At 40.5% G+C, this 13,114-nt stretch overlaps 1 protein-coding gene across 5 annotated transcripts in view; it reads left to right on the top strand.

Annotated features, from left to right (window-relative positions):
- SLC16A9 (solute carrier family 16 member 9) overlaps positions 1–13,114 on the top strand; it is a 72,003-nt gene that overhangs the window by 22,727 nt on the left and 36,162 nt on the right. For all 5 annotated transcript variants that reach the window (XM_007170830.2, XM_007170827.2, XM_057531148.1 and 2 more), the window contains one exon: positions 7,027–7,259. In XM_007170830.2, the coding sequence (XP_007170892.2) occupies positions 7,064–7,259 (196 nt within the window). In that variant the 5' untranslated portion in view covers positions 7,027–7,063. The remainder of the gene's footprint in view (positions 1–7,026; positions 7,260–13,114) is intronic.

Here is a 13,114-nt window from a genome sequence, read left to right as displayed (position 1 = left end):
CTTTATTGCTTTGCCAGGCAAAAGGGGACACAGTGGTGTCCCACCCTTGAAAACTATGTGTCCCAACCCAGGGAGATTTGGTGAGGAGTTTTATAGCAATGGTTCAAGGGTGGGGTTGCTGGTAAGACTAGGATGTGTACACGGCCTGCACTCATTTCATCTGGTCTCAGGTAATCTTTTAATGAGCTTCTCTGGTTCCTTTAATCTGGTCCCAGGTGGTCATCTCTGGAATGAAAAATGCTGACATCTTCCATTTGTTGGGGGTTTTAGTTCTATAAATCGCTCAAAGATATTGTTACGTGTATCCCATCAGGCTGAACCAGGACCCTGCCCCAAGGCTGCACTGTTGTTTCTTGGCTGCTCCTCCTTGTCTCTGCATCCCCTCCCTCCCTCCTGATTAGCAACTGTTTGAATCCTCCCTTTGGGGCTCAGGGAAGGTCATGGAGGTCATTCCCTACAAGGAATGGGGGACAGAAAGGGTCCGTGCCCAGGAGCTCCACAGGGTCCTGCTCGGTTTCAGTAGAAGATCTTTTCTGATAGGTTCCAATCATCTTCATCGATAGCTGTTCTGCAGATAGTTGTGATATTGGTGTGCTCATGAGAGGAGGTGAGCTCAGGGTCTTTCTACTGTGTCATCTTGGCTGCTCTCCAGAATACATTTAATTTTTAAGTTAAAGATAAGAAATACACTTAAATTATAAGTTAAAGTTAATTTTGTGATATCCCGTCAGACTCTGTTGTGTGACAAAACTACCCCTAAATTACAGTGCTGTTCAAATTGTCTTTCAAACTGGCTTCTAATTTTGAGTTGTATAAGATGTCTTGTCACGCAGAGTCTGAATTTGTTAACACAGGTTAAAAGATTCCAAATTCTCAAAGGATGTACTAGAATATACTACAATGCATGTGTTTCCTAGAAGCATATTTTTATACAGTCATATGAATATGTTCCCAAACCTTTGAATATACTCATGGAATAAAACAACATGTTCTGGTACTTATTGATCTTGCTATTTTTTAGGGAAAAAACACACCACTTAGATAATATACATGGGTTATTATTAGTGCCAGGGTTTATTACAAAAAGTGTAAAAAGAATCCTATCTTGGGGCTATAAACACAGGCTTCTTGAGACACTTTCCTGTTAAGTTTCAGTGGAGAGTGCCATCTTTCTAATCTCATTTTCCTCTGGGAGCCTTGTAAGGTCTGCCCTCTTCACTTTACACGAAACCTATTAAGCCTTTTCCTGATTCCACACCCATATTAATCTTGGTCCTCTTGTCTGAGCCCCCCTTTCATGAGTCTCTACATTATTCTTTAGAACGAACCTGCTTTGTGAGTGCTTCCACTCCTGCTCCTGCCTTGATTGCCTTCATTCCCTCTGACTCCTAAAGGTTTACTATCTACCCACCTCTGTGGCACTTAACTATACACTCTCTTGTGAGCGTATCTTACCTTCCTAATGGGGTTATAAGCTCCTAGATGGCAAGGGCGACGCCTTATATTCCTTCTGATTTCCTTTGGTATCGAGTGCAATATAATTTAAATTGAAAGTGATCAAAAAGCTATTTGAATGAAGATCCCATTTTTATAACACTGCATTTCTGTAAATATTAGGATAAGTGGGCTTAGTGGAAATTTCAGTTAATTTAGACTTTTTATGTGCAAGAATGCCAGGGAAGGCATTTTATCATATTGGATCATGGGTTGTCAAGAGGAGGATTAATAAGATGAAATTTTCAGAAAAAAAGGTATGGCATGTCTATATTTCCTATATTTTGTGGTCATAGACTGTACTCCTAAGCTTAACCTTTTGCCCAAATAGGATCAAGCAGAGTATGGATGGTTAAAATAATCAACTTGAAATTACTGCATACTCACAACATGTTTATTCTGTTGCACTTAAACAAATAACAGCTAACTTAACAAAATAATTTACTATGTTAGCTCATAGAATGAAATGGAAGGCTGGAGAAACCAGGCTTGGGTATCCCTAGGGAGCGAAGGTAGTGGGATCTGACAGAGGGTTTCTTTAATACACTACCACTGGGATCAATAAACTCCAAATATTTTTCTTTTATTAGAGGATTTCACTTGAGATTCAGGATCCTGGGAGAGAGGTCCTACTGGCCTTGCTTGGATCAGGTTCTACTCTATAGGTCAAGATCAAGGAACCTTGATTAATAGTCCCACCAACCATGTACCCATGAGGAAGATCCAAGTGCTCCAAAGGAAATTGAGTACCATTACAGCAGGGAGGAAAGGCTAGTCTATTTGTGAAATCACCTTACAAAACATAGAATATCAGAGAAATAGCAGGTGAGCGACATCTAAGGAATAGCGGAAAGTACAAGAGAAAGGTGTTGCCCTGACAGAAAACAAGAAATCACTAAATGGTATTTTTCACCATGTTCTCTTCAGGCTACACGTATCTCAAACTATGTGACAATTAAAGGTCAGAAGCTCTTAGCCAACTCTTTATAAAAACTCGTCTTTCTAGTCTAAGTTGATATATGTGGAAGCTTTGTATTTCAAAGGTTTGCTCTCCCAAATATTTACTGTGAGAAGAATTTCTCTGGCTCCTGTCATATGTGTTGAAATGTCACCCAAGGCAAGACAAAGCAAAACAAGGCAAGGCAAAGGTACTTGGTGTATAAAGGCATTTCTGTCTACTTCAGTTTGCAAACTGGCAAGGGAGATATTCCTCACCGTTTCACTGCCTTCCCCCTGCCCTCCAGAAAATACTGGCTTTACTTATGATTGTGGTGCTTTGCCTTTGTAAATGTGTACTTTTCCTGGAGTGCTGTAATTTGAAGATTTAAATGAAGGACAGTGTCTTATGCATTTGTTTTCATACAGCCTTTTAGTCTCATTAGGTGTTTGGCTATTGCTATCATATATTATCTAGTTTAGGAAATTAAGACTATCTTTTCTTTAAAAGGTATTCTAAACAGGAATTTCAGAGTACTACATTATCATTAGGAGGAACAGAATTTTATTATTTACTTTTACAATAGAGTAGGTACTGGAGAGAGTAAACTTCTGATGAAGGGGCATATCTGAACACTTCAAAGGGTTTCGATATTTGGAAGTTTGGAGTATTCTGTCTGCTAACACAATCATGTGGTCTGGGAGACCGGATTTTAGACTCCACAGTTTTGTGCACAAATTGTAATATCTTTCAGTTTTCAGTTATGAAATATTGAAAGTTAATTTGTACAAAATCCTGTGGCAGGTGGTGACGTGATTTTTGCCCAGGGCTTTGAATGGCAAAATGGAGAAATTCAGTGAGGCTCAGGTAAATTGATGGGTGTAACTATGACTCTCTTAAGGTAGCCAAATGCCTCACCATCTAATTAGGGATATGCATGAATGGATGAATGATGTTCCTACTCTCTTTACCTATTATCTGGTGAAACTGCAGCCAAGGGGATGGTTTGGCAAAATCTGTGGCCAAAGAAGACTGTTGAACCTGACTGTAAACCTGGCATGGTGAAGAGAGACAGGAGGTGAAGATTAAGTGGGAGGCCCTGTTGGGGGCAGGAAGTTCAGGCCTTGGGCCTCCAAATCTGTTGCCATGTAAACTGTTTCAGAACTTACAAAGAATGAATGTTTTCAAATTCTTTTAAAATATCATTTTGATACCAAAACCTAGTCAAAATTAAAAGCAAAAAGAGGCAAATCTCACTTATGAATTTAACCCTCCCCCAAATAGACTGACATAATCAAAGTAGAGCATGAACCAGGGAAGATTTAGTCTACTAATTCAAGGATGGTTCAATAGTAGAAAATACAGATTTTGTTACATTAAACATTAAAAGGAGAAAATCATAATTATCTCCCTATGCACTGGAAATGCATTTGAGAAAAGTGTAATAAACATTCTTTATAATAATACGCAAAAGTAGAAACTTTTTTTCTTAACTTTGTGAAATATATCTATCTCAGCCTCAGAGCAGCACCATGACACTTGAAGGCTTTCCCATTGAATTTAGGAACTAGACAATGATGTGTACTCTTATTTTTTTTTTTTTTTTTATTTATTTATTTTTGGCTGTGCTGGGTCTTCGGTTCGTGCGAGGGCTTTCTCTAGTTGCGGCAAGTGGGGGCCACTCTTCATCGCGGTGCGGGGACCGCTCTTCATCGCGGTGCGCGGGCCTTTCACTATCGCGGCCCCTCCCGTCGCGGGGCACAGGCTCCAGACGCGCAGGCTCAGCAGCTGTGGCTCACGGGCCCAGTTGCTCCGCGGCATGCGGGATCCTCCCAGACCAGGGCTCGAACCCGTGTCTCCTGCATTAGCAGGCAGATTCTCAACCACTGCGCCACCAGGGAAGCCCGATGTGTACTCTTATTATTTAACATTATTCTAGATGCTTGTCCCACGCAAAGGCAAAAGAAGGAAGTTAGATAGATGCATAAAAATCCAAAGTTAGGGGGTAAAACTACCACTGTTTGTAGATGGTTATATAACTGTATTGTATTATAGATTGTATGTATCCAAGAGAATCATCCAAAAATCTACTTCAAACAAGAGATTTTATAGTAAGGTAGTGGAGTCCAAAATTAACATACAGATATTAATAGCTTTTACGCATACAAACAGAAGACAAATCAAAGAAATAAGCCCAATTATAATATTAGCAAAAAGGATAAGATATATAAAAATAAAGTAAAAAGAATTGTTGGGCAAAATTTTAAACACTAAGAACACAAAAGTAGACTTGAACAAATGGAAAGACATAAAATGGAAGATAGAAAGAGTCAACATCATAAAAGGAGTATTTTTCCTTAAATCAATTTATAATTTAACTCAGTCCTAATGAAAACACCATCAGATTTCTTTTAGAAGCAGACAAACTGATTCTGAAGTTCATATAAAAAAGTAAGCAAACAGGAGGAACCAAGAAAATATTGAAAAGGTGTGCAATGATGGAGAGAGAGGGAAGGAACTATTTCCATTGGAACTTAAAATATATTAAAAAGACTTAGGGAATTCCCTGGTGGTCCAGTGGTTAGGACTCTGCACTCTCACTGCCGAGGGCGTGGCTTCAATCTCTGCTCGGGGAGCTAGGACCCCACAAGCCTCATGGCGTGGCCAGAAAAAAAAAAGACTTAGTAGTTAAACAAATGTGGTATGGTGAGTGAATAGACAGATCAGTGGAACAGAAAGAAAAATCCAGAAACACCCATATATTCCCAAGAATTAGATACGAATTACAAATGGCTTTTCCCCTATGAAATGACACACATCATTCAGAGAATGCTGAGAAATGCAAACTAAAACTGTAATGAAATACTGTTTTAAAGCGAACAAATTGGCAAAAATCCAGAAGTTTCACAACACACCCAAAGTTGCTGGGGATCACATAAATCGGTTTAATCCCTTGAAGTCAATTTGCTAATGCTAATTACAGCTACAAATGTATATTTGTAATTGACTCAGCAACTCCTGACAGGTATGTAGAAAGATAAATGTGTATGTAAGGTTACTCACTGCAGCATTGTTTTTCATTGGAAGCCATGGGGACTGGTTAAAGAATTAAGAATTACTGGAACACAATGTAGCAGAAAGAAAGGAATGAGGAAGGTTACAATGTATGCATTGCAAGGTGTTTGTCAAGTGAAAAAAAGCAAGACACACACCAATGTATATAATATGCTATTTTTTTGTGTAAAAAATTAAAGGAAATCTGTATATGAGTTAGCTTATATACTCATAAATTAATTCTGGAAGGATATAAAAGAAACAGGAAGCGTTGGTTACTGGTGGAGAGAATGGAAGTTAGGTGGGAACTAGGTAGATGGAGACTGTACATTTGTTTTCATTTTTTTCATTTTTGAACCATGTGAATGTTTTGCCTGTTCAATAAGGAAAACAAACAAACAAGTATACAGCCATATGTGTGTATTTAAGAAAGAAGACTAAGGATGCTCTCTATGTGTTGATAGGGAAGCATTCCCAAGGATGTTAAGTGAATAAAACAAGGCATGGAATAGAACGTACGATATCCACTTTTTGTTGAAAGAAGGAAATCTAAGACTATTTGCTTGGTTTTGCTTGCATACTCATAAAGAAACTCTGGAAGGATACTCGAGTGTGAACATTGTGATGTGCTGCCTCCAGACCCCCTTAGGAATGAAAGATTTCTTGCTGAAGCAGCTGAAGGGCTGCTGACAGATGGCCTTCAGGGGACAAACCCCATGGGTAATGAGTGCCTCTTTTGAAGAGTCACCTCACCTGCGGTCATGCCCCCTTCTGGGGTGGCCTGCAATCAGTGAATTAGCAACATGGGGGTGTGAAGGGCCGGCTTCCCACCCCCAACTCAGGGCAACTCTGAAGGGTCAGCCAGCTTTAGAAATCCCGTTCCTTAAGGTACATGGCAATTTACCTTCTCCTGCTGCTGTCTGGTCTCTTCCATAGAAAGAGAACACTTTTAGTAAACCTCCTTTTGCTAAGTAAGAGTGTTTCCTGGGGAACTCAACGTGCGACAGGAAACCAAAAACAGTGATTTCCTGTAGTTGGGTTGGGGTGGGAACCTGGTGAATGGGGGCAAGTTTGGGAAGAAGACTTTACACTCTATGTATGCCTTTTTTTAAAAATTGAAGTATAGTTGATTTACAATGTCGTGTGAGTTTCAGTTGTACAGCACAGTGATTCCGAGTCTTTTCCCTTCTAGGTTATTACAAAAATATTGAATAGAGTTCCCTGTGCTATACAGTAGGTCCCCATTGGTTATCTATTTTATATATGGTAGTGTGTATATGTTAATCCCAAACTCCGAATTTATCCTTTTTATGATATAAAAAACATCTTTTTGGAAACATGTGGATGTATTACTTATTCAAATCAGAAATCAAAATTTTAAAGTTAACTTGGTATATTGATGATGTTTTATCCTTTTCCTCTTATATTTTTAGAGAACTTTTTTTATGTTTCAATTTGGGAGGAGATATTTTTAATCTAAAATACCATGCCTCACCACACTCTAAATATGCTTTTCTTTTTTTCTTTTTGTTTTTGCTTAGGACCTGCAGAGAAACACCGCCTTGATCTCACATTACAATGGAATTTAAGAAGCCACCTGACGGTGGCTGGGGCTGGGTGATTGTACTGGCCTCCCTCTTTACTCAGTTTTTGTGTTACGGATCTCCGCTAGCTGTTGGAGTCTTGTACATAGAATGGCTGGACGCCTTTGGTGAAGGGAAGGGAAAAACAGCCTGGGTCGGATCCCTTGCAAGTGGAGTTGGCTTGCTTGCAAGTAAGTGGAGAAACTTGTGCTTCTCCTCACTCATTAATCATTTAATTACGTTTTCTGCATCATTCACATTGTGCAAGACATAGGAGGCTATTTTCTTTTTTTAAAGTATAGCACCTACTTTGCTGCCTTCACTGAGATCATAAACTACTCTTTCACTGTCATAAATCTTTGTGACAATTCAGGAATTCCATCAGAGATTCAGTTGTCCATTCATTCATTCCTTTATATATTTATTTGCTACTGTGTGCCAGGCAGTGTGCTAGATGCTGGATATGAAAGGATGAATGGCAAACACATCATTTCTGCCTTTAAGAGGCTCAGTCTCGTGAGACACACATGTTTCCACAAATAAGAAAGATGCAGGGGCATGAGGGCAGTGATCCAGGTATGTCCGATGAATGCTGGTGACCAAAGGACCAAACATTTTTCAGCAGTCCTGGGAACAGTTCCTCTGTGATTCATAATTACTCCTCTCTGATTCAAATACACCGTGACCAGATTGCATGTCCTACATTTGTGTCACCTTCTTAAGAAAAATTTGACATGATGAAGAGTAGTCCCTTCTCACGATGATAATGACATTAAGAATTTAAATATAGTGTTACGTATAAGATGTATGTAATGCATTTTGTGTGACCTTCATAAAATGTCTCCAAAAGTAATATTCTTTTTTTTTTTAATTTTATTTATTTATTTTTGGCTGCATTGGGTCTTCGTTGCTGCACGCGGGCTTTCTCTAGTTGTGGTGAGCAGGGGCTACTCTTTGTTGCGGTGCGAGGGCTTCTCATTGCGGTGGCTTCTCTTGTTGTGGCTCGTGGTCTCTAGAGCACAGGCTCAGTAGTTGTGGCGCACGGGCTTAGTTGCTCTGCGGCATGTGGGATCTTCCCGGACCAGGGATCGAACCCGTGTCCCCTGCATTGGCAGGCAGATTCTTAACCACTGTGCCACCAGGGAAGCCCCAAAAGTAATATTCTTGATAAACATTTATCAAGTATGATATAATAGTGATTCTTAACATCTTTAGAGAACACAGTAGAGTGGTTTTTTTTTTAAGGGCTAAAATCATATGCACTTCAATTTCTGAAGTCATAGTTTGAACTCTGCAGTAGTATTTAGTGATCATCAGTCTAACTTACTTGGAACTAGTTAAGAACAGACATGCTATATACACACTACTATATATAAAATAGATAACTAATAAGTACCTACTGTATAGCACAGGGAACTCTGCTCAATACTCTGTAATGGCCCAAATGGGGAAAGAATCTAAAAAAGAGTGGATATATGAATATGTATAACTGATTCACTTTGTTGTACAGCAGAAACTAGCACAACATTGTAAATCAACTGTATACCCCCATAAACATTTTAAAAAAAGAACAGATATGCTAAGACGTAGCCCTGGAGTCTCATCCTGAGCTATGACCTTTACATGATTCATTGAGCAAATCACAATCTCTATTCTTATGGGGAAAATAAGGGCAGTGAATGTGGTGATTTATAAGGTATTTTTCAGCTCTAAAATGATTTACAAAGAAAATGCATTGGCCATTCCTTCTTTTTAAATCTGTTATCTTTCCTGATCACTAAAGGGGACTTCTTAAAACAAAACAAAACAAAAACAGTTGCTTCCAATTGATGAATTACTTTGTTAAATTAAAAACAAGACTTGAAAAACAATGCTGGATCATCTGGCCATGTCAGATAAGAGAACTAAACGTAACTACACAAATGAAAATAACACTGTCATTATAAGCGTCAGAAAAGCAGGAAACATTTGCCAAGATTTGTTTGAAAGAGTTTTTCAAAATGTGGATTGTTTGTAAAGCTGTCAAAGTACAAGTGGATGATGATTGATATGTTTGAGAATATAATTTTTAGAAAATAATCTGGTGAGAAGAGAATTTTTAAATATTTTCCAATTAGTCATCATTTCTTTATTGGCTGTGTCGGGTTTTAGTTGCGGCATGCGGGATCTTTGTTGAGGCATGCAGGATCTTTCACTGTGGTGCGGGCTCTTCGTTGTGGCGTGCGGGCTTCTCTCTAGTTGTGGCAGCAGGTTTTCTCTCTCTAGTTGTACTGGGCAGGCTCCAGGGCGCGTGGGCTCTCTAGTTGTGGCGTGCGGGTTCCAGAGCCCATGGGCTCGGTAGTTTGCGGCACGCAGGCTCTCTCATTGAGGCGCAAGAGCTCAGTAGTTGCGTTGCGTGGGCTTAGTTGCCCCGTGGCATGTGGGATCTTAGTTCCCCGACCAGGGATCGAACCCCGAGTCCCCTGCATTGGTAGGCAGATTCTTTACCACTTGGACCACCAGGGAAGTCCCAATTAGTCATCATTTCTATTAGCTAGTACAAAGTTAAACAGAAATCCAATTACCTTGCCTTCCAGCAAGGGTCAAAGGGTAATTGAAATGCTATCTCCGTCAGCACATACTTGGAGAACAAAGCTCTTTTTCAGGAAGTCTGTCCAGGTAAGACTTGAGGGTTTGAGGTGTTCAGGGAAGCTGAGATCTTCTTAGGGATGGATGGGGTATTGGTGGCCAGAGCTGATGCTGAGACTCTGAAAACTGAACTGCAGCTCTCCACGTTCTGCAAGTTCCTAAGTGGATGGACTAGTCTATCTCAGGGGCCACAAGCAGCCCCCTTCACTTGTAGGCGGGACCAGCTACATAATTTGCAATACCACGTGCAAAATGAAAATGCAGGGCCTCCAGTTAAAAAAGTTAAGAATTTCAAGACAGCAGCAGCAGGGCAGCAGACCAAGTGCATGGCCCTTCTCAGAGCTGAGTCCTGTGCAGCTGCATTGGTTGCGTGCCTACGAGGCCAGCCCCGCTTGATGAGCTGAAGAGAGAGAGAGCATCCCACCAAATGTCCAGGGAATGAACAAGTACTGGGGGAGTGTTGGGCTGAAGTCAGAGCTAATCTGAGTCCTGGCTGTACCACCCTGTAGCTGAGGGACCTTGTGCAAGTAACTTATCTTCAGTGTCTTCAGCTAGATGAGAAGACGCTTGAAGCAGCTAATCAAAGCTTTTGTAGATAAACATAGAATACGGAGACTAAAGGGTTCCAGGATGAGGAAGCAGTGAGAAAAAAATGATGACTGGAGAGCTAAGACGTATGGGTGTGTGTTTGTGTGTGTTTGTGCACATGCCTGTGTGCACTTTAGTTAGTGACCACTGAGTATCTGTGTTGTTGGCTTCCCTTGGCTCTTCATAGCATAAATTAAGGGACAAATCCTGAAAGCTATGTAATACAGTATTAGCAAGAGGGGTCTAGCGGTGTTTGAGCCGCATTCATCATCTACTTTGTTGACAACTTTCTTCTACACAAAAACAAACGGATCAGTACTATCTTGGACATAGGAAAAGTACATCTCATCATGATTGTCAGTGATTCTTAACCAGGGAGATAATCAGAATCATCTGTAGAAAGATTTCAGCATATAAATGCTTGGATTTGACCCTCAAACATTCTAATTCAGTCAGTCTATAGTGGGGCCCACATACGTGAATCTTTTTCAAGCCCCCCAAAGTGATTTTCAGTTGGGAGCTACCACTGGCTTAAGCCCTCTCTACTTAGATTGCAGTTTTGCACTTCTTGATGATTCTCAAATGTATACTGGTGTTGACATATTTATAAAGGGAACTCTTGTAGGTTTCTGCGTGAATGTGTCACTGTGTATGCCATGTAAACCATGACAAATTATGTCCAGTGGCCCCAATTCTGGGGAAAAAACACATAAACGGACATCTTTGCATCCTTTTTGATAAAAATTAATTTAATTTATATATATGTGTGTGTATATATTTACATAAATACATCTTTGATAGTTGCTCTTAAATTCAGGAGTATATATGAATTACTTGAGCTTGTCTAAAAAGCCAATTTCTTACTCATCAGTGCTGTGAGGTGGGGATGGAGGGTTGTCCCAGGAATCTTCTTTTTAACTAGTTCCCCAGATGATTCTGATGCAGCAAGCCATATCATAGCTGAGAAACATGAGTTGTTTTCTTTACCCAGTTTTATCCAGAGAAGGCCTGGTAGGTGTCATCCTTGACTAGTTCTGTGATCCAACCTCTGGAGATTTATAATTAAGCAAGCACAGCAGAAGTACATTTGCTAAGCAACATACAAATTCTACTTTTCATGTACTTGTCCCTTTAGTTCAAAAAGTGCCCTTGTGTGCCTGGCTCAATAACAGCCACCTTCACGTACTTGATCTTGGTTGATCCTCATAACAACACACTGAAATAGGCATTATTGTCCTTAAGGTTTAGTGTCCTGCCCAAGATGAACACACTGTCTAAGAGGAAGATTGGAAAAAAAAAAAAAGGAGAGAAAGATTGACAACCAAGCAATGGTTTTTCTAACCTGTTAAGTCTGTTTCTTCATCTTTAAATTGGAGATAATAAAAGTACCTACCTGGGACTTCCCTGGTGGTCCAGTGGTTAAGACTCCACGCTTCCACTGCAGGGGGCATAGGTTCAATCCTTGGTTGGGGAACTAAGATTCCGCATGCTGCGCGGCACGGCCAAAAAAATAAACAAATAAAAAATAAAAGTAACTACCTTATATGATTGCCATGTAGAATACTTGAGATGGTGCTGGGCTTACGGTAGGTACTCAACAAATATTAGTTATTAAAGAACAACAATCCCCCACAAATAAAATTACTCTCCCAGGCAGTCCCAACCAAACTGTGGAATCTGCAAAAGAAAGGGACCCTTCAGCCTGAAAGACAAAGACATTTCTAGGGGGATGGGCAGGAGGGAGAGCTGTCAAGATTGTACCTAAGCATCTGGAATTTAAAGGCCCCCCCATTGTCTTTAACAAACCCAGATTTGGACAGTAGCTAAGAATAACGAAAAGACATGCAATTCTTAACTTTACACTCTTTATAATCTTAATTCTTTATCTTTGAAACTTGAGTAATTGAGAAAATACTAAGAAGTAGACCTCTCATCTGAATTGTTTTTCCAGATGATCCTTAGGATGAATAAAGCTGAATATCAAGGATTCGGCCTCCCTGGGTTATACACCGTCATTGCACACACTCAGAGAGTCTCTTCTCCTGTGTGTTAGGGAGGCCCAGACACCATCTCTGCTATAAGGGATTTAGAGTCTCAGGGAAGAGACAGGAAAAAAGGGTAGTTAATGCCTTGAGACTTCACCACAAATACCAAGAATAGCAAGAACAGGGCAGTCTCTGGAGTTTTATAGAGATAGGCTGTGAAGTGGGCCAGAAGGGAGGGTGGGCTGGGCCAGATGCATGGGCAAGGAGAGGGCAGTCCACGCCGAGTCCCCGTATGCAAAGCCCTGGCGTCGCGCTGCAGGTGATGCAGTCTGGTAGAGTAAACTTGGCTGGAGAAGGAGTGATGTGTTAGGAGGTGTGATAGTAGGTGTCCACTTGGCTAGGGCTGCATTCCACCGTTAGGCAAACACTCATGCAGGTATCGCTGTGAAGGTATCTTATAGATGTGCTCCAAGACTTGAAGTAAGCGAGATTATCTTAAATAATCTAAGTGGATCTGATTCAATTTGTTGAAAGTCTTTAAGAGTAGAAATGAGCTTTTCCAGAAGAAGAAATTCAGCCTATGACTATAGCTTCATCCTATGGGAGAGAGTTCCAATCTGTCCTTCCTGACACCTGGTCCTGTGGATGCTGTCCTTGCCTAGCCAGGTCCCAAAACCACATAAGCCAGGTCCTTGCAATACATCTCTCAATGCAAGTCTTCTTCTGGTTCAGTTTCTGTGGTCGAAACCTGAAGGATTCAGAAGGAATGGAAGGTAACTGAACTAAAGGGCGATCACGGTCTCATATTGTTTCAAGTTGGGAGAAAGCACTCTTTGGTTGGGTGT

This window comes from Balaenoptera acutorostrata, chromosome 16 (genome assembly GCF_949987535.1).
Source record: "Balaenoptera acutorostrata chromosome 16, mBalAcu1.1, whole genome shotgun sequence".
Lineage (NCBI taxonomy): Eukaryota > Metazoa > Chordata > Mammalia > Artiodactyla > Balaenopteridae > Balaenoptera > Balaenoptera acutorostrata.
The sequence above is the reverse complement of the archived record's forward strand: the minus strand, read 5'-3'. Positions and strand labels throughout refer to the sequence as shown.